This window comes from Marmota monax, unplaced genomic scaffold, assembly GCF_021218885.2.
Source record: "Marmota monax isolate L192 unplaced genomic scaffold, Marmota_monax_Labrador192_F-V1.1 WCK01_AAM20220418_F8-fsc00038, whole genome shotgun sequence".
Classification (NCBI taxonomy): Eukaryota; Metazoa; Chordata; class Mammalia; order Rodentia; family Sciuridae; genus Marmota; species Marmota monax.
Window position 1 is genome coordinate 8586991 of NW_026692498.1, and position 26976 is coordinate 8613966.

General features: G+C 51.9%; 2 protein-coding genes across 5 annotated transcripts in view; one reads left to right on the forward strand and one right to left on the reverse strand.

Annotated features, from left to right (window-relative positions):
• Nucleotides 1–14791: 14791 nt before the first annotated feature.
• Nucleotides 14792–23584, forward strand: Zfta (zinc finger translocation associated). 2 transcript variants are annotated; one of them, XM_058579541.1, is made up of 5 exons: nt 14792–15075; nt 17689–18186; nt 18708–19094; nt 19524–19991; nt 20286–23584. In XM_058579541.1, the coding sequence occupies exons 2-5, from the start codon at nt 17892–17894 to the stop codon at nt 20753–20755; spliced, it is 1620 nt and encodes a 539-aa protein (XP_058435524.1). In that variant the 5' UTR covers nt 14792–15075; nt 17689–17891; the 3' UTR covers nt 20756–23584. The 2 variants fall into 2 exon arrangements, with proteins under 2 accessions (XP_058435524.1, XP_046301387.1); XM_046445431.1 differs by lacking the exon at nt 14792–15075 and adding an exon at nt 15400–15551.
• Nucleotides 23585–25228: 1644 nt separating this feature from the next.
• Rtn3 (reticulon 3) overlaps nt 25229–26976 on the reverse strand; it is a 63963-nt gene continuing 62215 nt past the window's right edge. For all 3 annotated transcript variants that reach the window (XM_058579538.1, XM_046445456.2, XM_058579539.1), the window contains one exon: nt 25229–26179. In XM_058579538.1, coding sequence (XP_058435521.1) covers nt 26134–26179 — 46 coding nt within the window. In that variant the 3' untranslated portion in view covers nt 25229–26133. The remainder of the gene's footprint in view (nt 26180–26976) is intronic.

Below are 26976 nucleotides of genomic sequence, written 5' to 3' on the forward strand. Positions count from 1 at the left end.
ATGTGTGGTGCTGAGAATTGAACCCAGTGCCTCACACCTGCTAGGCAAGCTTTCTACCATTATGCTACAATCCCACCCCGTGTACCATCTATTTTTCTTAGTTAGTCTTGCTAGAGGCTTTTTGATTTTATTTCTTTTTCAGAGAACCAGCTTTCAGTTTAGTTGATTTTCTCCCTCTATCTCTATGTGTGTGTGTGTGTGTGTGTGTGTGTGAGACACACTAAGGATAGAACTCAGGGGAGCTTTACCACGCAGCTACATCCAGATCTTTATTTATTTATTTATTTTTATTATGAGACAAGGTCTCCCTAAATTGCTGAGGCTGACCTCATATTTATGATTCTCCTGCCTCAGTCTCCCTAGTCAGTGGGATTACAGGTGTGTCAGGTGTGTGCCACTAAGCCCAGCTAGCTGATTTTCTCTATTGATTTCCTTTTTTCACTTCCCTTGATTCCTGCTCTGTGTGTGTATGTGTGTGTGGGGGGGGTTTGCTGGGATGGAACCCCAAGGCCTTCCACATGCTAGGCAAATGCTCTAGTTCTGAGCTATACTCTCAGTTCTTTACGTTTCTAATTTTTCTTTTTCTTCTTTCTTCTTCTTCTCCTTCTCCTTCTTCTTCTTTGGTATATGTGTGTACTGGGGATTGAACTCAGGGACACTCAACCACTGAGTCACCTCCCCAGCCCTATTTTGTATTTTATTTAGAGACAGGGTCTCACTGAGTTGCTTAGCTCCTCACTTTTGCTGAGGCTGACTTTAAACTCACGATCCTCCTGCCTCAGCCTCCTGAGCCACTGAGATTACAGGTGTGCACCACGGTATCTCGTTTATTATTACTGTTCAAGTATGGAACTTGAGATTTAACCTTCTTTTTCTGGTTTCCTATGTTGGAAGCCTCTATTACTGATTTCAGATCTTTTTTATTTTCTAATATAATTTGCAGGGTTGTAAATTTCTTCCAAATAGTGCTTTTGCTGTATTCCACAAATATTTTTGTTGGGGTGCTAGGGATCTAACCCAGGACCTCATGCATACTACGCATGTACTGTACCACTAAGCGCTATCACAAACCCTATTTCAAAACATTTTTAAATTTCCCTTGAGATTTCTTTTTCCAGCCTTGTGTTATTTACAAGTGTTTCTTTTAATCTTTTGATCTCTAAGTATCTGGGGACATTCCTGCTATCTACCTGGAGTTTTTTTTTTTTTTTTTTTTGGGGGGGGGGGGACTGGGGATTGAACCCAGGGACACTTATCCTCTGACCCTCATCTCCAGCCCTTTTTTGTGTTTTATTTAGAGACAGTCTTGCTGAGTTGCGTAGCGCCTCGTTTTTCCTGAGGCTGGCTTTACATTCATGATCCTCCCTCCCAGCTCTACCTTTATTCTTTTAGGTTGATGAGAAATTGGTGATTGTTTAGTGAGGAGTTGAGCTGGATTTGGGATGAGTTCAGTTTTACTCAATCTCTAGGCACCTTTGTTCCATTCCAGCCACTCAACCATGATCTTCCTGGGTTTTGAAGGAGAGCTTGGAAGGCCTCTCCCCCCCAACCCCCCACCCTCAGCCTATAAACTCTGGGAGATTTTATTCTTCTTTTTAGAACTTTTTTTTTTTTTTTTTTGTATGAGGGATTGAACCCAGGGGTACTTAACCACTGAGACACATCCTCAGCCTTTTTTTTTTTTTTTTAATTTTGAGATAGGGCCTTGCTAAGCTGCTTAGGGCCTCACTAAATTGATGAGGCTGGCTTTGAACTCGAAATCTTCCTGCCTCAACCTCCTGAGTCTCTCTCAAAAGTTATCAGCTCATTTAACTAAAAAGTCCAAGGGTAGGTTAACTATAAGCCTGGCCCAAATTAGGGTCAAATGACATTGTTGAGAAGATGCTGTCCCTGGTTCTTCTGCTTCTTTCTCCTCCTCCTCCTCTTCCTCCTCCTCCTCCTCCTCCTCCTCCTCCTTCTTCTTTGTTCTTCTTCTCCTTCTCCTTCTTCCTTCTCCTCCTCCTCCTCCTCCTTCTTCTCCTCCTCCTTCTTCTTCTTTGTTCTTCTTCTCCTTCTTCCTTCTCCTCCTCCTCCTTCTTCTTCTCCTTCTTCCTTCTCCTCCTCCTCCTCCTCCTCCTCCTCCTCCTCCTCCTTCTTCTTCAGTGCTGGGGATTGAACCCAGGGCCTTGTGCATGTGAGGTAAGCACTTCATTAACTGAGCTATGTCCCCAGCCCTCTTATTTCTTCTTCTTTTTGTTTTTGCAATACTGGGATTGAACCCAGGGTCTTTCACAAGCCAGGCAGAGTGATCTCTGTGGTCTCCTGGTAGTCAGTGTTTGCAGTCCCATTAGAGGGAGAGGGCTTGCCTCAGAAGACAGTGGCCAGATTTGGGGCAGGGGGCAACAGTTATGCTCAAAAGCTCTAAAAGGCAGAATAAAATCTCCCACAGTTTATAGGCCAGGGAGGAAGAGAACCTCCAGGTTCTCCTCCAGCACCCGGGAGGATCATGGTTGAGTAAGTGAAAAGCTGGCCCCAGTGGCCTAGGAGGCTGAATCAGGAGGATGGCAAGTTCCAGGCAAGTCTCAACAATTTAGGGAGACCCTCGGAAACTCAATGAGACCCTGTCTCAAGAAATATAAACAGCTGTGGTTGTAGCTCAGTGGTAAAGCACCCCTGGGTTCAACACTCAGCACCACCACCACCACCAACAACAAAAGAACCCTAATTCAAACTGGTTTAAATCTCAAAGGAAAGTTATTGGCTCACTTAACTAAAAAGTTTCTGAAGCTGACCTTGAATTTGCGCTCTGCCCACCTCTGCCTCCTGAGTCGCTAGGATTGCCAGGCAAGGGTCACTGCCCCTGGCTGCTTCTGCTGCCTTCACCGTGGACTGTCCTCCTCTCCAGGGGTGCTGTTGGCACCGGCCGCTTCCGGCTCACATTCCTCCAGCAGACTGAGAGGTCTTCCCAACATTCCATCATCGGTGGGTGAGCAAATCTTTTTTTTTTTTTTTTTTGTACCAGGGATTGAACCCAGGGGTCCTTTACCACTGAGCCACATCCCCAGCCCTTTTTATGTTTTTTTTTTTTTTTTTTTTTTTTGAGACAAAGTCTTGCTCAGTTGCTTAGGGCCTTATTAAGTAGCTGAGGCTGGTTTTGAACTTGTGATCCTCTTGTCTCAACCTCCGGAGCTGCTGGGATTACAGGCGTGTGCCACCGTGCCCAGCATGGTGAACGAGACTTGTTGACCTGGTTTGGGGTTATGTGGCCAGCTATGATCTGATTGTTGTAACTGGGGGAAGAGTGTCTGAGGGGCCAGATCATCGTCCTGGGCCACCTGAGCAACTGGTCCTGTGCTCTGCCAGTCTGCAACTCCAGTGGAATGAGACAGACTCTTTCCAGAGAGCTTCAGCAGATGTCCAAAGGAGGACAGAGAGGAGAGCAGAGGTGGGAAGACTGGAGAGAAGGGCACAGAATTGGACCAGGAGACAGAGGAGCTGCCAGGAGCAGGACGGTCTGCCTTAGAATTCATCAGGACCTTTCCCAGTAATCCAGTGTTCAACTGTTCTCAGTAAAAACCTTAATAAACCCTCCAGCTTTGTTTGCTCTTCATTGACTTAAAACCCACTAATTTTGGAGGTCACACAGCTGGGCAAGACATTATTATGCTCTCACTAACTTTGCCTTAGATAACACCTCTGACGTGGGTTTTGATAATCATTGTTGCCTAGGTTACTTTTCAGGAATTTGAAGGACATTTTTGCTGAAAGCACAGACTCTTCACTTGGGCTGTAGATGCCCAGTGGGTGACTGGAACCGGAGGAACAGGCCTGGCATCTCCGTCTTCATATTGTGTCCCTCACTTTTGCTGCCTTAACCTTGGGTCACATTCTACTCAGCACTGCATGCGGACGCGTTGAACACTGAGAAACAGTCCAGAACTGTAATACTGGTTTACTCCCTCTAGAGTGCTCAGCCTCTCTCCTCCCACTTCAAGGCTAAAGACACCACCAGCCGCCATGACCAGAAACAAGGGAGCAGTAAGTGGTGACACCTGAGCCAAGTCTCTGCCTGTTCCCAGAATTCAGATGGGACATCCTTCCGTTTGTCATCCTGGCCCCCCCCTCATTCTTTCTACCTGTGTCTGCCCCCAGAGTACAGAGGCTGATCTGAGAGCAGAGCCCCCACTTCTCCATTCCAGAGCCTCTGAATAAGCCTCCTCCCCACTTGGACACTGGTTTATCAGTGGATTAGCTTCTGGACCTGGGTTTGGCTAACATTGTTATGTTATGGGTAGGCCTGATCTTGATGCCAGATTTAGCATATAAAAATATAGGACACTGAGTTACATTTGAATTTCAGACAATGAATACATTTTTAGGATCAATATTCACAAGCATGGATTGCAAATTGGGGCAACTAATGTGGAAAGCAGTATGGAGATTCCTTGGAGAACTTGGAATGGAACCCCCATTTAACCCAGCTATCTCTCTCCTCAGTCTATACCCCAAGGACTTAAAGACAGCAAACTACAGGGACACAGCCACATCAATGTTTATAGCAGCACAATTCACAATAGCTAAACTGTGGAACCAACCTAGATGTCCTTTAGAAGATGAATGGATAAAGAAACTGTGGTATATATACACAATGGAATGTTACTCAGCAATAAAAGAGAATACAATTATGGTATCTGCAGGTAAATGGATGGAGTTGGAGAATATCATGCAAAGTTAAGTAAGCTAATCACAAAAAAACAAATGCTGAATGTTTTCTCTGATTTGAGGATGCTGATCCATAATGGGGATGTGAGGGGAGCATGGGGGGGAATGGAGGAACTCTAGATAGGGCAAAGGGGAGGGAGGGGAAGGGAGGGGGCAGTGGAATAGGAAAGATGGTGGAATGAGATGGACATCATTGCCCCAAGTACATGTATGAAGACACGAATGGTGTGACTCTACTTTGTGTATGACCAGAGACACAAAAAATTGTGCTCCATATGTGTACTATGAATTGAAATGCATTCTGCTGTCATGTATAACAAATGAGAACAAATAAATAAATAAATAAATATTCCCAAGTATGCACCGTGTGTGTTATCTGGCAACCCCACCCTTGTACCTGTGTCATTTCCTGACTCCTCGGTGTGGGGGATAAAATTGTCTAAACCCCAAATACTTTGAGTGTGAGGGGAGGGATCATTCCAGAAGGAAAAATGGAGGTGCCATCTCCACAAGTAAACGTGGGTGTGGGCTGCCCACGTGATAGTGCCCCCTCTACACCCACTCATTGCCACCCACCAGCCCTTCCTCTGCTCCTTTATCACCGCCCAGAGATCCCCATTTGGTCAGAGAGAAGGTGGAGGCCCTCGGTTTAGGAATACACACCCCCCTCTCAGCCCCAGGCCATTCATTGTGCTTAATCTGAATTACCAGTGATAATTGCTTTTCTTGTTGTCAAATGGCGGATACCAACGCTCCCAGTTTCCTTTATGGCCTGGGATGGCCCTGCAACCTTTCTGGTAAATGAGAGGAAAGTTTGCTGGGACTTTCTGGTAAGAAGATTCTGCTTCTCTGGTAAGAAAGTGGAGCCCCTGGAGAAAGAGACCTTTGGTCCTTGTACCTTTCCTCCTTGGAACGCTGGTCTGAGCACATGACGTTGGGGGCTGTGGGGAATAGGTTTTGATCGGGAGGCAAGCACAGCAGCAAAAAGCTAGGGGGCTAAAAATGGCAGCACTGAGCAGAAGAGTCCGAGCAACCTTTGGAGTCTCCATTCTGGACTTCCCACGGGAACATCTGCCTTCAGATTTAACCTCTGGTTTGACCTCTGAGCCTGGTGTGGTGGCGCACATCTGTAATCCCAGTGGCTGGGGAGGCTAAGACAGGAGGATCACAAAGTCAGCCTCAGCAATGGCAAGGTGCTAAGCAACTCAGTGAGACCCTGTCTCTAAATAAAATACAAAATGGGGATGGGGATGTGGCTCAGTGGTTGAGTGCCCCTGAGTGTTCAATCCCTGGTACCAAAAAAAAAAAAAGATTTACCTCTGTGTTAAGTGTTCCCAAATGTAACAGATAAACTTCCACCTGTTGAGAAACTGATGTGACTCCATTTTTGGGAAACCAGCTTCTACCTCAAGGCCTGTCCTAAGGACGGGGGCGTCTTGTCCTGGGAAAAACCCACAGAGCGCTCCTAAGCACATACCCACCCTGCTGAGTTGTTTATCTGCAAATAACAGGAAGATCTGCTGTGCCAGGTGTCCCTGACTCAGTTAGGCTGGGTGAAGACCCATAGCAACCCCCTAGCAACCTCCAATCAGCAAGAGACAGGGTGGCCTAAACCAATCAGTTCAAAGGAATCCCCTCTGTACTAGCCAATCACCGCTACCCAACTTGTTCCCGCCAGTGAATGTGCTAATCAATGTTAAGAGTTGTTGTTTGACTTTCCCTCGTTATGGAATGATTTGCTGTGTGATGTTGTGACCCATAGAGTACCCCCCAAAAAACCTATAAAATCTCACTGAACAAAGGGCAGGAACTCACTCCCTGGGACTGCTGCGTCAGGAATGGTTGTGAGTCCAGGCTCGAGCCTGCAATAGAGACTCGTGGGTGATTGCATCGGATTTGGCTCCTGGAGGTCTATTGGGGTCCCACGAATCTGGCATTACACTGTGACCCTTTCCCCTGTCAAAAGACAAAATTTCAACAAATTCAGTTGAAGAATTTTTCTTCCTTTTTTTTTTTTTTTTTTAAATTGTGGCACTGGGGATGGGACCCTTGAGCACTCACTGAGTCACATCCCCAGCTCTTTTTATTTTTTGTTTTTAGATAGGCTTTTGCTAAATCGCCCAGGTTGGGCTTGAACTTGTGATCCTCCAGCCCCAGCCTCTGGATCTGCTGAGATTACAGGCATTTGTCTCGCACCCAGCTTCAGAAGAAAGATCTTATTTTCTATCCTAGAATCAGGAAACATTTCATAATAGGATGAGAACTCCCGCGAACAGAGTTTGGTATTATGGATGAAAAGGTTGGAGGGCCACAGAAACAAAACGGCAAACGTAGATTGGTCATTTCGAAGCTACTTCCCTTGTAAAGTGGGGAGGGGAGGCAGAACCATAGGAACCCAACTGACTAATGGCAGGTTAGGTCTTGCTTTGTTTAGTAAGAATGCCGATTGAAACCCACCCTTTTGGGAAATTGGCTCTTGTCTCTCTGGGTTTCTTCAAGGTCACAGAACAACATAGTTTGCTGTGACTCAAAAATCCATTTTGATCTTTAGTCTGGTCGGCCGGGGCCCAGGACAGGAGTGGAGTCCACGCCATGGGCCCCTGTCCTCCTGTTGCCCCCGTCCTTCTGAAGCACAGTTCAGTGGGCAGCACCTTCTCTCTCCTCGCTTGCAAACTGGAAGCTTCAGGGTCATCCTGGGAGCCTCCCTGTCCCTCCCCAGTCCGTCCCCCTACTCTGTCCGGCTTCCTTCCTCGACAACCTGGAATCGGCTTCCCTTCTGCATTTCCATCCTCACCCCTGTCCTGTCCTGTTGGCAGCTCCTGCCTCTCTCCTGGTACAAGACAGCCTTCCGTCCAGTCTTCCTGCCGCTGCTCTGCATTGCCACAGTTGTCTGATAATGTCCCCCTGCCCACCCCCCCACCCGCACCGCCAACACACACAAACCCTTCAGTGACCCTCTTTGCTCTTAAATAGATCAAAATCCTTCATGAAGCCTCTCGGGCTGCCTCAACCCACACCTCAGCTTCCTTTTTTCTTTTTTTTTGGTACTGGGGACGGAACCCAGGGATACCTAACTCAGCCACATCCCCAGCCCATTTTTATTTTTTTATTTATTTTTGGTACTGGGGATTGAACTCAGGGGCACTTGACCACTGAGCCACCTCCCCAGCCCTATTTTGTATTTTATTTAGAGACAGGGTTTCACGGAGTTGCTTAGCACCTCGCTTTTGCTGAGGCTGGTGATCCTCCTGCTTCAGCCTCCTGAGCTGCTGGAGTTATAGATGTGTGCCACTGCGTCCGGCCCCATTTTTATATTTCATTTTGCTACAGGGTCTCACTAAATTCCTGAGGCTGCTTCAGCCTCCTGTGTTGCAGGGATTACAGTCGTGCACCACCATGCCTGGCATCAGACTTCTTTCTGTGTGATTGTTTCCTTCCACCACAGGGCCCTTGCACAGGCTGGTATGCCTGGCAGGATCTTACCCACCTATACTCCCATGACTCACTCCTGCCCTGCCCTGGGATCTCTCCATTACCCTGGTTTTCTCAGGGGAGTCTGCCCACCCAGACCCACTGTTACACCTCAAAGCTCAGTAAACTGTAGTCTGAGTCCAGCTCAGAGGGTCCTTCCTGAGGCTCTCAAGTTCTAGGAGGCATCCTCTGGATCCCCTCCCACTTCCCCTGGAGTCCTGTTGGTCACCCTTAACTCCAAGACCCTGAGAAGCTGAGATCCTGAGATCTTGTCCTACTGAAGATCCTACCTTGCTTCTATTGACCCAGGCTTTCAAAATATGACCTAGGTCTCCCACCGAGAAAGGAGAACAAAAAACAAATTAACATATGAGTAGATTATTTTGAAATAATAATAAAGCAATTACCTCTCTCTCTCTCTTCCTTCCTTCCTTCCTTCCTTCCTTCCTTCCTTCCTTCCTTCCTTCCTTCCTTCCTTCCTTCCCTTCTTTCTTTCTTTCTTTCCCCAGATTGTGAATTGCCTAACAGAGACTTAAAGGACAAAGAGGCTGGAAGTGTCATCAGAGAGAGGTTCAAGGAATTCCCAGTCAGGAGACCTCCCTCAGGACAAGGGGGATCCTTGGTGTCTGTGACCACAACGAAGTTCAGTACATTCCAGAGATGAAGACAAAAGTTTATTTGGGAGAGAGGAGGCAGGGAGAAAGTGGCCATCCCAGGGCAGCGGCAGCAGCCAGTTGGCGGGGACAGTTGCTGGGGCTGCCCTAGAGGTGGAGCCAGGGCGCAGCACACAGTTTGTTAGTTTTCCAGCACTTGCACCTTGCCCTGGTGTTCCTGTTCGCAGGCCAGGGCAGGGGTCAAGGGCGCGGGTGAAGGGCTGGGACTCAGGTATGGGCTGGTTACTGGGAATGTTTGCTTTGCATTTCTTTCTTCTTTCCTTTTGGTACTGGAGATGGAGCTCAGGGGCCTTTTACCGCTGAGCCACATTCCCAGTCCTTTTTATTTTTTCAGTATTCCCCACATTCCTATCTCTGAGCCAGGAACTGAGGAAGCAGGTGGACAAAGCTGCTTCCCTGTGAGGGGCTGGAGTGTTGTGTGGGGGGTGTTGTGTGAGGCTCAAGGCCGAAGTTGGGCAAAGAGGATTCCCAAGCGACGTCTGGTTGCTCTGGAAAGAACTTTCTAGAAAGGGGGATGTAGCTCAGAGGCAGAGCACTTGTGTAGTATGCTCGAGGCCCTGGGTTCTATCTCCCACACTGCAAGAGAAAAAGAAAAGAAAGAAGGAGAGATAGAGAGAAAGGGGGGGAAAAGATTTAACTGCTGTGTGGGAAAAGGATTGCAGATGGCAGGGGACAGGACTGGAGCCTGGCCAGGCCTGGGGGAGGAGGCCGACGTGCTGTGCTAGGAGAGGTGACAGCTCTGGAAGTGTTATCAGTGGGAAAACTGTGAGGGTAGGAGTTGGGCTTCCGCAAGGGCACGCGGTGGGGATGATTCAGATTCCCTAGCAGCTACAAAGGCAGCAGAACCCCAAAGAGGACAGGAATGTCCCAGTGTCTTAGGACATGGTTTCTTCACGTCCCTTGCGCTGCTGACCCCTTTGAGCATTGGGTGAACCCTTGACTACAGAGAACTTGATACTGGAAGGCTGCTGTCATTTAGAGGAACTTCCTGAAGGCTACCTGCAAGTGAAAGGTAGCTGTGGTGGGCAGGGTGCACACGTGCCATCCCAGGGGGCTCAGGTGGCTGAGGCAGAAGGATCTCAAATTCAAGGCCAGGCTCAGCAATCTAGGGAGACCTTCAGTAATTCAGCAAGACCCTGTCTCAAAATAAAAAATGGGCTCAGGAGGTAGCTCAGTGATAAAGGGTCCTGGGTTCAATCCCCAGTACTCCACCTTCCCAAGGTGATGTTTATTGCTTCTGGACTTGGGAGTGGCAAAAGTGTCTGAACCTATATGGCAATGACAAGCACCAGCTTTGGGAATGGTTAACCTGGGGAGGGAGGATGGAGAATAGGCAGGAAGGCATGCTTAGCTGCAAGCCTCTGTGACAATTTACTTCTTAAAAAGATGTTATGTCAAAATGTTTAGATTTGTTAAAGCTGAGAGGTATGAGTGTGTGTGTGTGTGTGTGTGTGTGTGTGTGTGTATAATAGGCCTTTTTTCTGGATGCTTGAAATAGTCAATAATTTTTTTTTTTAAAAAAGTGTTTTTAAGCGTCAGGGATTTGGAGACAGGCTCAGGGTTATGTCTTCTCTTACCAGTCATCAACTGCGTTTTGGATAAGTTGCTTTCCTCTCTCATCTGTAACTGTTCTTTTGGGCTGTCACATAGATCAATGTGAGGAAACAGTTTGCCAGTTTTCTTGTTTCTAAAAGATAATTTTATTTATCGCTTTATTCTCAAATTTAAGTATCTGAGGCTAACATTCTACTCCCTCTCCCTGCAATGCACATATAGAAACTTGGAAGTTTGGCTTACACCTGGAAATCATCTTTAGGTTTAGACTTTCTTTGGAATTTGACAAGGGATGATTTAATTTACAATCTATGTAGAGACTTCCTTTGAGCCAAGGCACGGTGGCTCACACTTATAATCTCAGCTACTCAGGAGGTTGATGAGGAGGATCACGGGTCTGAAGCCTATCTCAGTAATTTAGCCAGACCCTGTCTCAAAAAATAAAAAATTCTGGGGATGAAGCTTGGTGTCTACCTGCTTACTGTGCATGAGGTCCTGGGTTTCATTCCCAGCACGGGGCAGGGGGGGGGGGTCCCTTTGACATTTATAGGCTATATGAGCAATTGATCTTTGTTTGAAAGAATTCAGTCATGCCCACTGGAGATGTCAAAAGCCTACTAGTATTTTATAGTTCTGAGACATATTGAAAAGTTGAATCCAGAATTTGTGGGAAATTTGGGTCATGTGATGTTAATGTATTTACCTCCTTAGAAGCTTCCTTTGGGCCCAGTATCCACAGTTCCTCCATGTCAGCCATCAGTAAGGCCCTTTTTTTCTTTCTCTGGGATTACCCAAGGAATCACTGAGAAGTAGGAGGAAGCTGTCTCCCACCACCATAGGGGCCTCTGGCCCTTGCAGGCTAAGACCAGTGGACATAGGGAGCCAAGAGTCTTGCTGGTTAGAGATACCAGCCAGTGGGCTAAGTATCTGAGTCACAGAATGGAAGGGAAGAGGCCAGGTATAAACACTGGGTCTGGGTTTAATACAGGAGCCAAAGTTTCCGGGTTGTGACCTCATTCCACCTCAAATCCGATCTGGACCTTTTCTTCTCAGCCCAGATACTTGGCAACTAGCGTGACCTTTCACTCGTTCCATTCCCCAGGCACCGTGTCCTGCAGATGCTGCCTTTGTTAGTTTCCTGTGCTGTGGATTGAACCTAGGGCCTTACACATGGTAGGTCAGTGTTTTACCTCTAAGTAATCGCCACATCCCTAGCCCTCTTTATTTTGAGACAGGGGCTTGCTAAGTTGCTGAGACTAGCCTTGAACTTGTGATCCTCCTGCCTCAGACTCCTAAGTAGCATTACAGGCATGTGCCACCGTGCCAGTGATTTTACCTTGTTAAAGGCTCAAAATAGGACCATGTTAACTTGCAAGAGGGGCTTTGTTAGAATCTAGGCAGAAGGACCCCCACTGGGTGTAACCAGCTTACAGGTACATATCTTGGCTAACAAATTGCTCCTTAATGAGAAGAGGTGTCTTTTCCTCCTGCTAGGCTGCTTGGCTCAGCTGGGATACCACTGGCATCTCATCCTCCTCTGGTACCTTCCCCCTGTGTGCGGTGACTGCACCATGATGAGTGGTGGTCTGCTTATGCTTTTTACTCCTCTCCATTGGCCCTGCTGCACTTGGTGCAGGTCCTTGGGGGCTGGCATGGCCTGCCCTAAAGGCAGCCACAGTGTCCTCAGGGCTGCCTCCTAGAAGATCAGGCATGCCTTTAGGCACACCCCAGTGACTTCTGAACAGACTCAAACTCTCAAGTTGCCACCTAAGGCTTAGTTCCTAAATTCCCTTTCTTCCTCTGTCTCTCCCACTGGAAGCCCTGCTCCACTGGAGCTCCCCTGGCCTCTGCCAGCAAGGTCCTGGCTCCCTTTCTCCTTCTGGCAAGTCTTCCCTGGTTGGGTAACTCTTCCTTGCCTTCCCTCTCCCTTGACACCTCACCCTGTGCTACAGTCAATGCTGACTGCCCAACTGGCACCAGGGGTACTGTGCCTGAGCCCACCATACTTTTTGGGGCTTCTGAAAAGATTTCAAATCAGAAGGAAAAAAACAACAACAACAACTTTGCAAGGGTCCAAGTATGTTAACATTTCTTTTCACATGAAAAAATTTACTGAAACATTTAAAAATTCTCTTTAATAGAAGATGTCCACAAAGGTAAAAGTATCTATGGCCCATAAAAATAACGTGGCTGGGTACACACCTGTAATCCCAGCCACTGGGGAGGCTGAGGCAGGAGGATCATAAGTTCAGGACCAGCCTCAGCAAATTAGCCAGACTCTGTCTTGCTTAGTGGTAGAGCACCCCTGGGTTCAATTTCTAGTGTAGGAAAGAAAAATTAAAAAGAAAGAAAATCATAATGTGGTCCTGGATTACAGTTGTCTTTGGTTCCCCTTCCCACAGTGAATTGAGAACTCTTAGCAAAGGGGGATGGATTCCCCTGCATTGTTATTTTTATTTTTTGGCGGTGCTGGGAGTTGAATCTGGCACCTTGTACATGCTACCCAAGTATTTTTAAACCTTTCCACCTAGCCCAGGGCTAGGCACTTTGGATTGGCTCAGGCAATGCTTTCCAAATCAATGAAATCAGCAGACCATCTTGAGTGAGCTTCTCCTCTCTGAGTCTCATGTCTTCGTCTGAGCAGCCAAGCTCCAGCTTCATGAGTTTGCCGGTGGAACGCTTGGAAACTGGAGCTTGGAGCCTTTCCTGAGGCTTGCAGGATGTGGGTGATGGGGAAGGGCCAGAGGTTGTTAAAAATGGCTCCAGGTGGCTTTGAGACCTTGCTTTGTGTAACAAACAAAATCACCCTCTTTATACACAGAGAGTACAGGAAGGACAGATAGAAATGCATCTCAGTCTCACCGTGGCTGCACCTGAACGTGTAGCCTTTGTAATTAGAAACTAAAGTGAAATAAATCAAGAAGCCCCTTAGCCCGAGAGGAACAGACTTCTTTCACTTTAGGTCATTAGGCCGCATTAGCGTCACCCCCGCCCCTCCCTGCTCTTTTTTGTGAACTGGGAATCTAACTTAAGGTTTGGAGGGTGCCAGGCAAGTGCTCTCCCAGAGTTACATCCCCAGGGGCTGACCACACCCCACTCCCCTACCCACCCCGTCCGCTGCATTTTTTTTTCTTTTCAAAGCCGTACTCAGAAGCTCACGAAGGGCAGGTCCCTTTTTATTTTCTCTTTGAATCCCGGGGCCAGGCAACCCTCCACCTCATGACCCCACCTGGCACCCCATGAGCACCAGGGGCCCTGCCCCAAGCGGGTGGAAAAAAGGGCAGCCCCATCCTGAGTGACAGCAGAGATGTGAGACAGACTCAGTTTCCCCAACGTTAAGTCTCTCAGGTCATCATTGGGCCTGAAGGAGAGATGGGGTATCTGGGACTGGGACAGAGTCCTGGGAGACAATTAAGAAATCTTAGTTCCGGTCCCTTGGTCGTATACACTTGCGGCGGTGAGCGGGGGTGGGTGTTTCCTGTGTTCCGGGTAATTTAATATTTTCCAAGGCTCCCAAGGGGCTGGAATTGTTTCCATTTTATAAGCCAGGGGTGCTAAGTCACAGACAGTAGTAGTTTTCGCCGTCTTGGTCAGTGCTGTGTCCAGAGTCTAAAAGCATGCGGGCACATAGTAGGTGCTAAATGAGAGAAGGAATCTGTCAATGACTTCTATAACGGATTGCCGGGTCCCTGCCCGCAGGACTTCCCGCAGAAAACTCATCTCTAGATAATAAGACCCTGCATGGCCTCCCGCAACCTGTAATTTTGATCTCCAGGAATCGCCTTTGTTGTGGGAGACCAACCACAGGCAAAGCAAGCACCTGCTTCTCCAGCAGGTCCTCGCAGGAGGGCCCCAGGCTGCCGCGACCCCGCGTGGCTGCCTCGCGGGGTCCCTTCTCTCGGTTTCCCGGGAGCTGGGGACCTGGAGGCGCCCCCGGGACACGCGGCCAGGGTCTGTCCCAGCGCTTCGCAATCGTGTTGACGCGCGTGCCCAGGTGCCCGACACCCTGACCGCGGTTAGCATTCTTTGCCCCCTAAGGCCGGGCAGGAGGTCTGGGGCTGCACCGAGGGTCTCCTACGGCACCCCCGGGCCTGTGGGGCTAGGAGCCTGAGTCACCGCCGCGCCCGCCCTCTTCCCGGCCTCCATCCCGGGGCCACCTCGGCTCCTCAGGGCCGGCCCCGGCGCCGCGGGCTCTCGGCGGGTGTACGGTACACCCCGCTCCCCCGCCTGCGCCTCCGCGGCCACCGCCCTCACCCCTGACCAGCTCCCGAGGAGCCTCGCCCGTCCGCCCCTCCCCTGGAGAAGCCGGAGCTCCCAGCGCTCCCCGGCGGCTCCCGCGGGAGGGGGCGCGGCCGCCCCCGCGGCTCCACCCTCTCGGCGGGGCCTCAGCCATCTGGGGCCCCTGCCAGTCGCGTCCGCTCCGGGGCCCGCGCCGAGGTCGCGTGGGAGGAGGCAGCCCCTGGCAGGGACCTCGGCCGCTCCACCGGGCGGTCCCCTGCCTGCGCCGCCGCGGAGAGCCCAGCGCTGACATGCCCCGAGGGGGCGGTGGCTGCGAGCCGAGCCTGAGTGGAAGCGCGTCGCAGCGGACGCGGGCGCCCCTCACCACCTCGGTGACCCTTCGGGAGTCGTGACCGGATCCCCGGAGGTGGCGGCGCGGGCCCGCGAGGGCGGCGAGGTCCGTGCTTTTAGCGTCCGGAGGGGCCGCTGGCTGCGGACTCGCCCCCTCCTGCCTTTCCCCCCCAGCCCCCCGCGAGCTGGCAGGAGGAAATAGCGCGCGGCCCCTTTAAATTTACCCAGGAGCCCTTAAAGGAGCCCCAGGGGCCCCAGACAGGAATCCCCACCCCGGTCCAGCCCGCGCCGCCGAGCGAGCAGCCAGCCGTCCGTGCGGCCGGCCGCCCAGTGCATGCGCCCCGCGCCCCGGGGCCTCGCGCACCGAGCGCCCCGCGCGGGCCGCCTTCGGCCCCGCGGCCCCGCGCCCCGCCGCCCCGGGGCCCCGCTCTGCAGCGCAGCGCATGGAGCCCGGCGGGGACCACCGGAGCCGGAGCGGCGGCGGCAGGGGCGGCCCCGGGCCAGCAGTGGCCTCGGCACGGGGCCGACGGCTGCCGCCCACCGGATCGAGCGGCGGCGCGGAGCCCGAGGAGGACGACGGCGGTAAGAGCTGGGGCCGGCGGCCCAGGCGGGGGCCCCGGCGTGGGGGAAGGGAGGGCTTCGGCTCCGGGCTCCGGGCCCCTCTCCGCCGGCGAACAAAGGGGGGGACGCGGGCAGGCCGGCCGGGGGCGCCACCTGGCGGGCGCGGATCGAAGTTGCAGGGCCAGCGGGAGAGCCCTCCGCCCAGCGCCCGGGGTCGGCCCGCGGGGCTCGGGCGGATCCCTTCCTCCTTAAAGGGCCCCGCGGCGACCCGCCTTGGGGGCCAGGCGGAGGGGCCCCGCGGGGCCAGCGCCGCGGGGCTCTCTGGGGTTGGACCCGCGGTCCCCGCCCCTTTCTCTTTCAGACTCCCAGGTGGTCTTTCTTATCCAGCTGTCTCTTAAAAGACCGCCCACACCCCGTGTCCCTTCTGGATTTTTTCCCCTCCTTCCCTAGAGTAGCAGAGCACCGAACTCCACGGTTTCCAGTCCGCCTGCCTCTCGCTTCATGTGGCCTGGTTCGAGGCAGGAACTCTCTTTCCTACGTTCTCCCTGGCAAAGAGAATGGCTTGCGCCCGGGGCCCACCACCACCTTCCCCCACCGCGGGCAGCTTTTAAATAAGGGATGGGTTCGCCCACAAAGGCAGACACCCTCTTCTGTCCCCGCCTTGTCTCTTCCTTTTTCAGAATTTCCCTCAACCCCAATTTGTCAGCTGTAGTGGGACCAGCCCGTCCTCTTGGCTCTCAGAGAAAACTGTTGTCAATTCCCAGCTGCGCCTAAGGACCTGTGAGGGTGCAGTCCCGACCTGGGAGACTCTGCCCTAATCTCTGAGCTCCCCTCCCCAAAACTCCCCATCCCCTTTTGTTTTTAAAGAATCTCAGCTCCTCCTCTTTTTTTTTTTTTTTTTGACTCTTAAAGGGCCAGTCTGCCTTAGACTATCATGGCTCCAGCGCTGGAAGGATGCTAAAAGACCAGCTAGCCATCCAGTATCTTTGCAGACAAAGAGGGCAAAGGCCCAGAGAGCGGACATGACCTACTAGAGGTCACAGAGCAAGTTATCAATGAAGCTAGGACTTGAACCTAGTGGTTTTTTTCTATGAATCTACTTTTTAAAAATGCAAACTAAAACAAACAAAACCCTCTACAGTGTGACAGGAGTCCTCTCTGAGCCTGTCTTTTGTTTGCTGGATCCTGGGATTCTCCAATGGGAGAATGACCAGAACCTGTCCATTTACTTTATGTGGCCAGGAGACCGTTTTCTAAATAAAAGAGGGTCATAACTGTAGGGAGGGTGGGGACTGCTCTGGGTGCCTGTTTCACAAAGGGAACACCATTGGGTTAACCCCCCATCCCCTCCAGTGCCCTCCCTTCTTATTGCTGGGCAGTGGCCAGCTCCCTGCCAGAGCAAAAAATAAATCTCCAGAAAGACTTAATGGGTTCTAGTGGGTGGTGGCTGCTCCCTGATGCAGTGTCTTTGGTAACCACTCTGGTGGCCTTGCTGCCATCCCCTTTCAGGGTCATTGGCTCTCTCAGACTGGGGGGGGGGAGTCCAGGTCCAAGAAACTCCTTTTTGTGGAGGTGTTGACAGCTTTGTGTTGGGGATCTCTCCTGTAGGGGAATCTGTATTTAGGGAACTGACAAAGGCATAGCCTATACCTACGTGGGACTCTCAGGAGGCAGTTTTTGAGGCATTATTGGAAAAAAGGAGACCTTTGGGTGGGGCCCTCCTGGCTGGGGCCCCAGGTGGGTGGGTCCTTGTGCAGGCCTGGATGTAGACAGATGCCCCCTTTGTTCCTCTCACCCCACTGCCTTCTCCATGCTGGCTGTAACCGCTCCAGCTGCTGCTGTCCTGGCTTTATCCCTACACTTTCCTCCAAAAGGGTGCTATACAGAGCTGGTGTGTCCTTGGCCCTCACTTATCTTTAAAAAGTCACAGCTGGCTCACAGGGTGCCCAGCATCCTTTTGTTCTCGAGCCTCTCACAGGGTCCTTGCCCTGTGTTAGGGTGTTTTGACACCCTGGTTCTCCCACGTTCCTGTCATCGCTATTGCTGTCCCTTCCCTTCCGTGAAACACCCCACCCCCTTCTCAGGCTCTGAAATTAAAGCTCTGGTTCTTCTCCTGGAGACTGGAGATTGAAATCTGTCTTCCTTTTCTCTTCTTCAGGACAAGATCTTCAGCTGGAAGGGGGTACCTTGGGGTCCTGGGGGAGTACCCCCCTGCCCTCCTCCAGGGCCAGGGGACCAGCATCTTCGGGCAGGAAATACTCAGACCATTGTGAGGCCAGGGCCTCGAGGCCTGGAAAGAGCCGCATCCCTGGCCGTGACCACCGGCGCTACTACCATGACCACTGGCGGCTGGAGTACCTGATGGACTTCAACCCTGCTCGGCATGGCATGGTGTGCATGGTGTGTGGCAGCTCCCTGGCCACCCTCAAGCTCAGCACCATCAAGCGGCACATCCGCCAGAAACACCCCTACTCTCTGCATTGGAGTCCCCGTGAGAAGGAAGTCATCAGCAACAGCTGGGATGCCCACCTGGGGCTGGGGGCCTGTGGTGAGGCTGAGGGCCTAGGGGCCCAGGGGGCTGAGGAAGAGGAGGAGGAGGAAGATGAAGAGGAGGAAGAGGGGGCTAGCCTCCAGGCTTGCCCACCCAAGGGCTCAGGTAATGCGGGACATGGAGAGGCAGGGACCTAGGTATGTTGGGACCAAGTCAGGGCAGCTGCTCTGTCCACTAGCTGATTTTTTGGGACAGGTCACTGCTCCTTCTCTGGGTAAGGCCTGTTTATTGCCCTTATTGTCCAATAGTGAGAGGACAGTTGATGGGAGTCTCCAACCTCTCTAACACCTTTGACGTTCTGTGGTTTTAGAGGAGTTAGAAGTTGGTGGGAACAGGCAGGGAGGGTTAGGGTAGGTGAGGGAACAGAAGGGTGCTAGAAAAGCTGACAGTGGAGCCCAGGGAAGGGGCTGGAATCTGGGTCTGGGAAGGCTGGTTGGACTTTGCTAGCATGTGCAGGAGGATTAGGGAGATGAAGCTAAGATGTGAGGGGAGAGGATGGCAGAGGCAGAGGTTAGATGTGGCACTTGAGTCACAGTTCAGTGAGCAAGAGGCTGTGGAAGGCCTGGCTGTGGTGGGGGGCTCCCTAGAGGGCCAGCATCTCAGTTGCTTCCCTCCAACCCTTTCAGGCAAAGCCTCAGCTGGTGGGGGCTCCCGGCGTTGGCGTCAGGTGCAAGGGGGCCCAGTGGCACCCCGACGCCGGTGCCTCTCAGCCTCCAGAAGGGCTGGGGGCAGCAGGGGACTGGGGTCCCAGCGCCTGGAGAGAAGGCTGAAGGAGTCCTTGCAGAGCTGGTTCCGGGCTGAATGTCTCATGGACTATGACCCGCGGGGGAACCGGCTGGTGTGCATGGCGTGTGGCCGGACATTGCCCAGCCTGCACCTGGATGACATCCGTGCCCATGTGTTGGAAGTGCACCCCAGCTCTCTGGGGCTCAGCGGCCCTCAGCGCAGTGCCCTGCTGCAGGCTTGGGGTGGCCAGCCTGGGGCACTGTCTGAGCTCACCCAGCCCCCACCAGGTGCGAGGTTGCCCCGAGGCTGAGACTCCCCCCTCTTTAGTGCTGCAAGGTGGGGTCTGTGGCTAAAACTGAGAGGCAGGTACTCCTGGCCAAAGGCCAAAGGCCCCGCCTACTCATCCCATCCCTGCACTTGCACTGGTGGACTCTCCTGTGCCCTCTTTCTCACCCTCCCTCTCTCCTTCTCTCTCACTCTCTCTCTCTGCCTCTCCCCCCTTACCCACCTCTGTCCCCCTTCCCCCCTCTCCCCCTCCCTCTCTCTCTCTTCCTCCCTCCCTCCCTCTCTCCCTCTCTCTCTTTCTCTCCCCCCCTCTCCCTGGGGCCTCTAGCTTGGGGCTGGGGTGAGGACCAAGGATAGATACCCCCCCACCCCGCGTGGGTAAGGACAACGTCAGCAGGCTGAGCCCCTCTCCCTCAACCCTTCCCCAACAGACGAGGACCTCGTTCCCCAGGACCTGACCAGAAAGAGCCGGGACTCGGCCCCTGCTGCTGGAGCCCCCTCCTCTCAGGATCTCAGTCCCCCAGACGTAAAGGAAGAGGCTGGCAGGGTCACTGAGAGGCCCAGGCCCACACAGGAGGGCGAGAGCGAGGGAGAGGCGGAGAGGGAGGGGGTTCCCGGGCAGTCGCTGCGGGGCGGCGACCACCGCCCTCACTACCGAGAGCGCTGGCGACTGGAGTACCTCATGGAGCTGGACGGCGGCCGGCGCGGCCTGGTGTGCATGGTGTGCGGGGGCGCGCTGGCCTCCCTCAAGATGAGCACCATCAAGCGGCACATCCGCCAGCGCCACCCGGGCTCCACGTGCCTCACCGGGCCTGTCAAGGAATGGAGCGAGAAGGCCGCCCACCTTCTGGCCCTGGGGCTGCCCTGCTCGGAGTCACCCCCCAGCTCCACCGGCCCCAGTACTGCCGCAGTCCGGGAAGGGGGAAGGGCGGAGGAGGCGGAGCCAGAGGAGGAGTGGTGGGGTGAGCCGGTGGAGGGCCAGAGCAGGTGGCCAGGAGTGCCGGCAGAGAGCGCGGGTAGGGACCGGGCAGGCAGGGAGAGGGCTGGGCCTAGCGTGGCTGCTTGAAGAGTGAGAGTAGAAGGCTGAAGGGAGGCTGGGATCGAGGGACAAAAGGAGGAGAATGTGTGCTGAGATGTGGGACCTGTCCTGCTGTCTGCCAGCAACTCCAATGCAGCCCTTTGTCCTTCTCCAGGCGAAGTCCCACTCTCCCCTGGAGCTGCTTTGGAGCGGCCCCCCGAGGAAGAGGAGGACGAAGAGGACGGGCAGGAACCCGGAGGACTGGCCTTCCCGCCGCTGCCACTGCCGCCGCCGCCCCCTCCCCCGCCGCCGCCGCCGCCGCCCCGCAGCCGGGAACAGCGGCGGAACTACCAGCCGCGCTGGCGGGGCGAATACCTGATGGATTACGACGGCAGCCGGCGCGGCCTGGTGTGCATGGTGTGCGGGGGCGCGCTGGCCACGCTCAAGGTGAGCACCATCAAGCGGCACATCCTGCAGGTGCACCCCTTCTCCATGGACTTCACACCGGAGGAGCGCCAGACCATCCTGGAGGCCTACGAGGAGGCGGCGCTGCGCTGCTATGGCCACGAGGGCTTCGGGCCACCCGCCCCTGCACCGCGTGACGGCGGCACGGACCTCAAGCCGGGTGCCGTGTGCCGGGCGTAGCGGACTCGCTGGGTCGCCCTGTGCTCGGCCGGGCCCGGGCTGGGAGGCCCTCGTATCTAGTGCTAGAGCTTCCCACGCCCGACTGCTGTCGCGCCCCCCCGCTGGCCGGGCCGGGCGGAGATTGGGTGGCGCCGACTCTACTGCTTGTTGCTACTTAGGTGTCGGAGCTAGTCGGGCGCTGGGGGAAGCGCACCCGGTCCCGGTGCTCCGGCCCTTTGCGCAGCGCTCCGCTTTCTATGAAGCCAAAGCGGTCTCTGAAGTGTTAGCACCGAGCGCCGCTAGCCCCAGCCGGTGTCGGGCAGCACCCGGCGAGGCGCCCCTTTGCCAGGCTGGGATGGGGGCGTCATCAGTCAGTATTAAGGCCTCGGGGAGGGCAGGAGGAGCGCGCCGGCCCCTTGTCCTGGCCGGGGGCCCAGTTCTCTGCGGCCTTGCACGCCAGCAGGCACAGCTCCCGTCTCGGGGACTGCTGACTGCCTTGTCCTAATTGGTATTCTTGGCCTCTCGGAGGCCCTGGCCACGGACGGGGGCCTTAGGCTGGGGGCGGACCCAGGGCTGGGAGCCTCCGGGATGGGGAGGGCGCGTGGGACCACGGACGGGCGGGGCGACCCGCCCTGAGCCTGGGCCCTGCCAGCTGCCCAGCCTCGGGGGCAGGCTCAGAGAGACCCTGCCCCTGGTGGCCCCGCCCTCTGCCACTCCCTCCCGCTCGTACTGGCTTCGTGTAAAGGGATTAGCACTTTTTTCCTTTGCTCCTCTCCAGCCCTGAGGGCCTCCGTTTACCCCTAAACTGAATCTGGCGTTTTTTGGTCTAGCGCCAGGTCCATTCGAGCCCGGGGCACTGGCGGTCCCGGCAGTTGGCCTATATTCCCGCCTCCTCCCTTTGCCCCTTTGTCCTCAGTGGACTCGCTACCCGTTCTTCGCTCCCAGGGCCTGGGGCCGGGCCTCGGCCTCTCTCTTCCGGAGGCAGGGCCAGGCCCTGTGGGTGGGGAAGGGGCCCGCGATCTCCCAGGCAGGTCCGAGAGAGGGATGTGTAGACTCATTCTCCCGTGGAGAACAGGTGGCCCTGAGATCAGGCCCCTTTTTGCTCTTTGTATTTTATTTTGGAACTGTATTTAATGCTTTTATATGAAAGGGGGCGGGACGGAGACAGAGCTGACCCAATCACCCTAATGTGCAAATGTCTTATTTATTATGCGTGTATCAGAGATAAGCTGTGAGGTAGTGGGGGAAGGACCTAAAGGAAGAAGGAGCTAGGACAGCGGCGGGGATGGGAGGACTAAATATCCCATACATTCCTGTAGTCTCGGCCTCTTTCTCCGGCCCCAGCATTGGCTTTCCACAAAGGGATGCCCCTGCAGGGACGGCGCTCTCCGCTGGCTTAAAGTCAGGGTGGGGAAGCCAAGGGGTGGAGCTTGTGGGTGGGGTCTGCAAGGGTGTGGCCCTGGGGGGCAAGGGCGGGCTGTCTTTTGAGAAAGCAGAAGGCAGAGAAAACTCTTTCTCCTTACCCGCCCCAGGCCAGAACCCAAGGTTCAAGTGCCTCAGGCCAAGTTCCTTGACTTTCTAATTGGGAGTTGGGTTTTTATACCACGAATTTTATAGCATTTTATACAGTTTTGCTGGAGTTGGAAGGGACTCTGGAGATAACTTAGTACCATCTCTCCCCCTTCACGCAGGCAAAATTCTTAATACCAGAAACAACTTTTCACACAGCTAAGGTAGAAACAGGACAAGAACTAGGGGAAAAAAAAAAATCCCAACTCCCAATTCAGTGTTCTTTTCATCATAGCACGCTGCCTCCCAATCTCTGGTAAATTATTAGAATTTCTTTACCCATTATGCCTGCAAGGGGGGTGGCATGTTTGGGGCACTGCAGGCTGTCACAGTGCACTTATGATTCCTGAGGTTGGCAGAGAACTGCACTTCTTGAGGATGCTAAGCTCTTGGAATGAGGGGCAGCTCCTGCTGCTGCAGGCCTCAGCTGGGAGGCAGAGGCTGCTTTGAAGCTTTGGGATCAGAACACAAGATGGGCCCTTCACCCCTGGCCAAAGGTCTACTCAGCAGGGCAAGGCTCTGGCTTTGTGTTCTTCCATTGTTTTGGAATTTGGGGATGGGCTGTCAGTTGGCTGAAAAGTGAATTTCCACTGAGTTTGGCCCTCCAGGGTTTTTGAGACAGTATTAAAATCTTGAGAACAGATAAGCTGTGGCACCAGCCTGGGCATTGCCATTCTTTACTTCATGCATGTTGGTTTCAAATCCAGAAGGAGTATTCTATCACTTTTTCCACACTGCCATTCAAAAACAGGCAAATCAGGACAACTGGTTATAATCACCTGAGCTCACTGTTGACGCTCAGGTAAGCCAAGTCAGAAAACAGGTTAGGTATTGGTTTCCCCCTTCACAGAAGAGGTCTTAGAACAAAGGTGACTGAGTGGCTTTCTAAGTGTGGCCCCAGATCTGCATCATCATCTTAGGACCTTGCTAGAGGTATAAATTTTGGGGGCCCAAATGTGATCTGGGAAGTGCCGCTGTAGTGATTCCTACTGTGACTGGAGCTATGGCCTCAGAGTTGCCCTCATTCCTCGGGTGCCTCCTTGCCTTGGGATTCTGACATGAACAATTTCATTTTTTTTTTCTTTTTTGGTTAATGGTATCCTTGCTATTATGGCCAATATGTAAATGTTACTCTGAATACATATTTATATACCATGTTACTTAGTGACATTATTTGAACATTTGTATGCGTATTTGTGAAGTTGTTTGCTTCAGTCATTTAAAAAAAATACTTCAGCCTAAGTTTTTTAAGAGATATGTTGAATAAATTTTTAAAATCCAGCGTGTCACAGCAGCCTTAGTTTTGGGAAGAGCAACTTGAGAAACAAGTTGTTTTACAAAGAGGTGACTGATTCTTGATTTGGTGCTTAGTGTGGCCTTCTGTGGCTGCTTCACATTGCGAGTGGGGAAGCCTTCCAGGCTGCTGTGTTCCTCTGGGCCAGCAGCCCCCTTGCATCCTTTTTTTTTTTCTTTAAAGTGTGGCTGGGGTGATTGAACCAGGGCGTCATGCATGCCAGAAAAGTGCTCTACCACTAAGCCACACCTCCAGCTCATCTTTCTCCTAAGCTCACCTCTTAGAGGGTGTCTGATTTTCTCAGAAACCAAATGCACAAGTGTGCTTTTTACATTATGGAAATTCTGCAATTTAGGAATTCATATAAATTGTTTTTTAAAATCCTCAAAGCGGAGTGAGGAGGGGGGAAGTGGAAGGAAGCCCTGTTTATAAGTATAAAGAATAAAGTTAGCAGAACACCACCAGTCATTGTGTTCTTTATTTTTAAATTAATACCACATCAATTTGCAGTTTTACAGGAACCAAGATTCAAGCTCCTTGGGTGCTACTGTATTTTTATGTTGCACACACAGACACGCACACAGTTTCATTAGTACTTTTTTGTCTATGTTTTCCTTAAAAAAAAAAAAAAATTCTGCATGGCACAAACATCTCTCCCATTATCATTAACACAGCAACAACAAAAGAAAAGAACCAGGTGTGGGGCTTCCAGTGCAGAAAGAGGTCCTTTGGAGGGGAAGCCTGAAAGTCCTTCGGTGCAATGACTTCCTGGGAGGGTAAGGAATAGTGATGGAGAGGGAGTTTCTTAATATGACAGAGAATGTTAAAAATTTCAAAAAGAAAGGGGGCAAGAAAATAAGAAAAGGGAGTATGGGAAGAGTTCCTTTTACTCATCTAAATTCCCAATTAAAAAAAAAAAATCCTCCCAGTGCTTCCTGCAGAGCTGCAGTACTTTGGGACCAACAAATATTGTAGCCCTTACAGCTTGCTGCCTCTTGGAAGGGCAGGACTATGTAGGAGCTACAAGCTTAAGGAACTTAATGACTGCTTTCACACTGACTTGAGTCTCCATGTGGAAAAGGGAGGAAGAAACTTTGTCTCAAACAGGAATCAATGATTCCCAATCACCCTCCACCTGCTGTGCCTGTGCACTGCTCTGTTGTCTCCAACTGCAGAAAGCCCATCAATACACTCTGGCTCTGTCTGGTCATCTTAACTTAAAAGTTCACAGAAAGCACTCTCCAAAGGAGCATCGTGGGCCATGGTACAGGGGCTGAGCATTTTGTGTATCTGAAAAAGGAAAGCACCCTCAAAGCAGATAGACTCCACATGAACCACAAAATGCGCGACCCCACACTGGCGTGCAGTCTCTTAGCCACAGACACACAAGATCTCCCCTCAAGCCAGCTTGGCTTTGGTCCTTACACTAAACTGATGAGCACACATTAAAGCAACAGCATGTGAGGAGAAAGCAGTGGTGGTGGTGGTAGATAAAGAAAAACGTTTTTCTTTTTCGGTAGTTCCATCTTTTGAGACTGTTCCCCCTCCACGGACTGAGACAGGATTACAATAACTCAATAACTAGGGAGCCCACATGCAGATTATTTTTCTCTAACAAGTTTACAGCAGTGTACAGCAGGTACAGACATTTATTTCATAATAATAAAAGTACAACCATATTTATTAAACTTGAGGTGAGGTGGGTGGGCAGGAAAGAGGGGAAAGCACATTCAGGAATGAGTTCTCAAATTAACTCCCAGAACTGGCATCCAAGAGATGATGTGGACACCATGCTCCCAGCTGGTGGAGCCCTTCCTTCCCTGTGGGTGAGTGGCAGAGGGAGGTGGCCATTGCTGTGCCCCTGCCACACCCTTTCCCACCCTTTTCTGTTTCTACTCTTATTTCTCAGATGGCATTCTGGAGACAGGAATTATCACTACTACCTATAAGTTACTCAGAGCTGGAAGTTATATCATTAAGTCAAGAAGAGGAATATTAAGAGTAGCTGCTCACAGTGTGGGGCAGGAGGATGGGATTGGTGAGCTGCAAACAACCCAAGGAAGGCATCCCCCTCCTGTCCCCAAACCATTTCTTCATAAGTTAATCATTATTTCTTAACTTAAAAATAAGGGCAAAACTATAATGGGAGTTGTGTAAAACTAGTCCTTGAAAACTGAATAGAAGGACCCAAGAAATTTTTCTATCATTCACTTTCTCTTTACCTCTAATCTTTCCCCTTTTCATGCTACAGGTAAAAAGCTCCACCACCACTAAGGTATAATTTATCCTATTAATTTGATTCTTTCTTTATTCTTTTGGGTTCTAAGATATCAGTTCTTTTTGTTCAGTCCACTGTTTCTTGTGCTTGATACTGAGGGTAAAGGGAAAGGAGGGGAGAAAATACCAAATTAAAATAAAAATAAGCTTGGAATGCAGGCTCAAGCTGACACTGAGCATGTCCTCCATGGTACAAGTAACATCATTATAACTATTAAGTGGTGTTTTAGTAACTGTTGCATTTCTGGTTTCCATGTGTTTATTCTGCCTTTTTTTTGGCGATTCCAGGGAGTTTTGCTTGGATCCTGTTCAGGGCGGGGGGGAAAGAAGAAAAAAAAAAAAAACATAAGCATTTGTCTGGGTTTACATTTTTACAGTGATAGTAGAAGACAGTCCTGGACTTGCTAGAGCAACCTATAAACATTCTCCCATTTTCACAGGGATATGGTGAAGAGAGGCAGGGGTTCCAAGCTGTCCTGTTCTCTGCCTGGGATGAGCCTGAGGGGTCCACAAAGATCATCCCTCTTCCCCTGCTGCCATGCCTGATCCTCTTTCTCTGCCAGGAATCTGGGTCTTTCACTGAGGGTTCCAGAGAAGAATGGAGGGACCCAGGCAAGATGCCTGATGACTATGTTCTAAACTCGCAGTGTATTACTTAAACTCACAAGATATTACTTAAAAAAGGCCCATTTCTCTGGCTCTGTGAGGTACAGAACCCACCAGTGCCACAAAGGACCTAGAAGTCAGGGTGAAGGAGACATGTAAAACAGATATGGGTCATAGTATCCTGGGATCTCAGGCCTATGGGATGTGGCAACATTTCCTAGCCCCTCCACAGGATACCAGAAGCTGCCTTTTATTCTAGCAAAGGGGCTATTCAATCAGAAAGCCTGGTGCAATGGTGCAAGCCTATAATCCCATAACGCTCAGGGACAGTCTTGGCAACTAAGGGAGACTCTGTCTCAAAGTAAAAAATAAAAAGGGCTGAGGGTGTATCAGTAGTAAAGTGCCAATGGGCTCTATCATCAGTATCACAAAGAAAAAACAAAACTCTCAGTAATGTCAAGGCTACTCTCCACAAATGCCACAAACACAGCTGGCA

Coding starts and splice junctions, on each gene's coding strand:
- Zfta (XM_046445431.1), top strand. CDS start 15,413: ATGGAGCCCGGCGGGGACCACCGGAGCCGGAGCGGCGGCGGCAGGGGC. Junction 18,187..18,707: donor TTGCCCACCCAAGGGCTCAG/GTAATGCGGGAC, acceptor CAACCCTTTCAG/GCAAAGCCTCAGCTGGTGGG. Junction 19,095..19,523: donor GCTCACCCAGCCCCCACCAG/GTGCGAGGTTGC, acceptor CTTCCCCAACAG/ACGAGGACCTCGTTCCCCAG.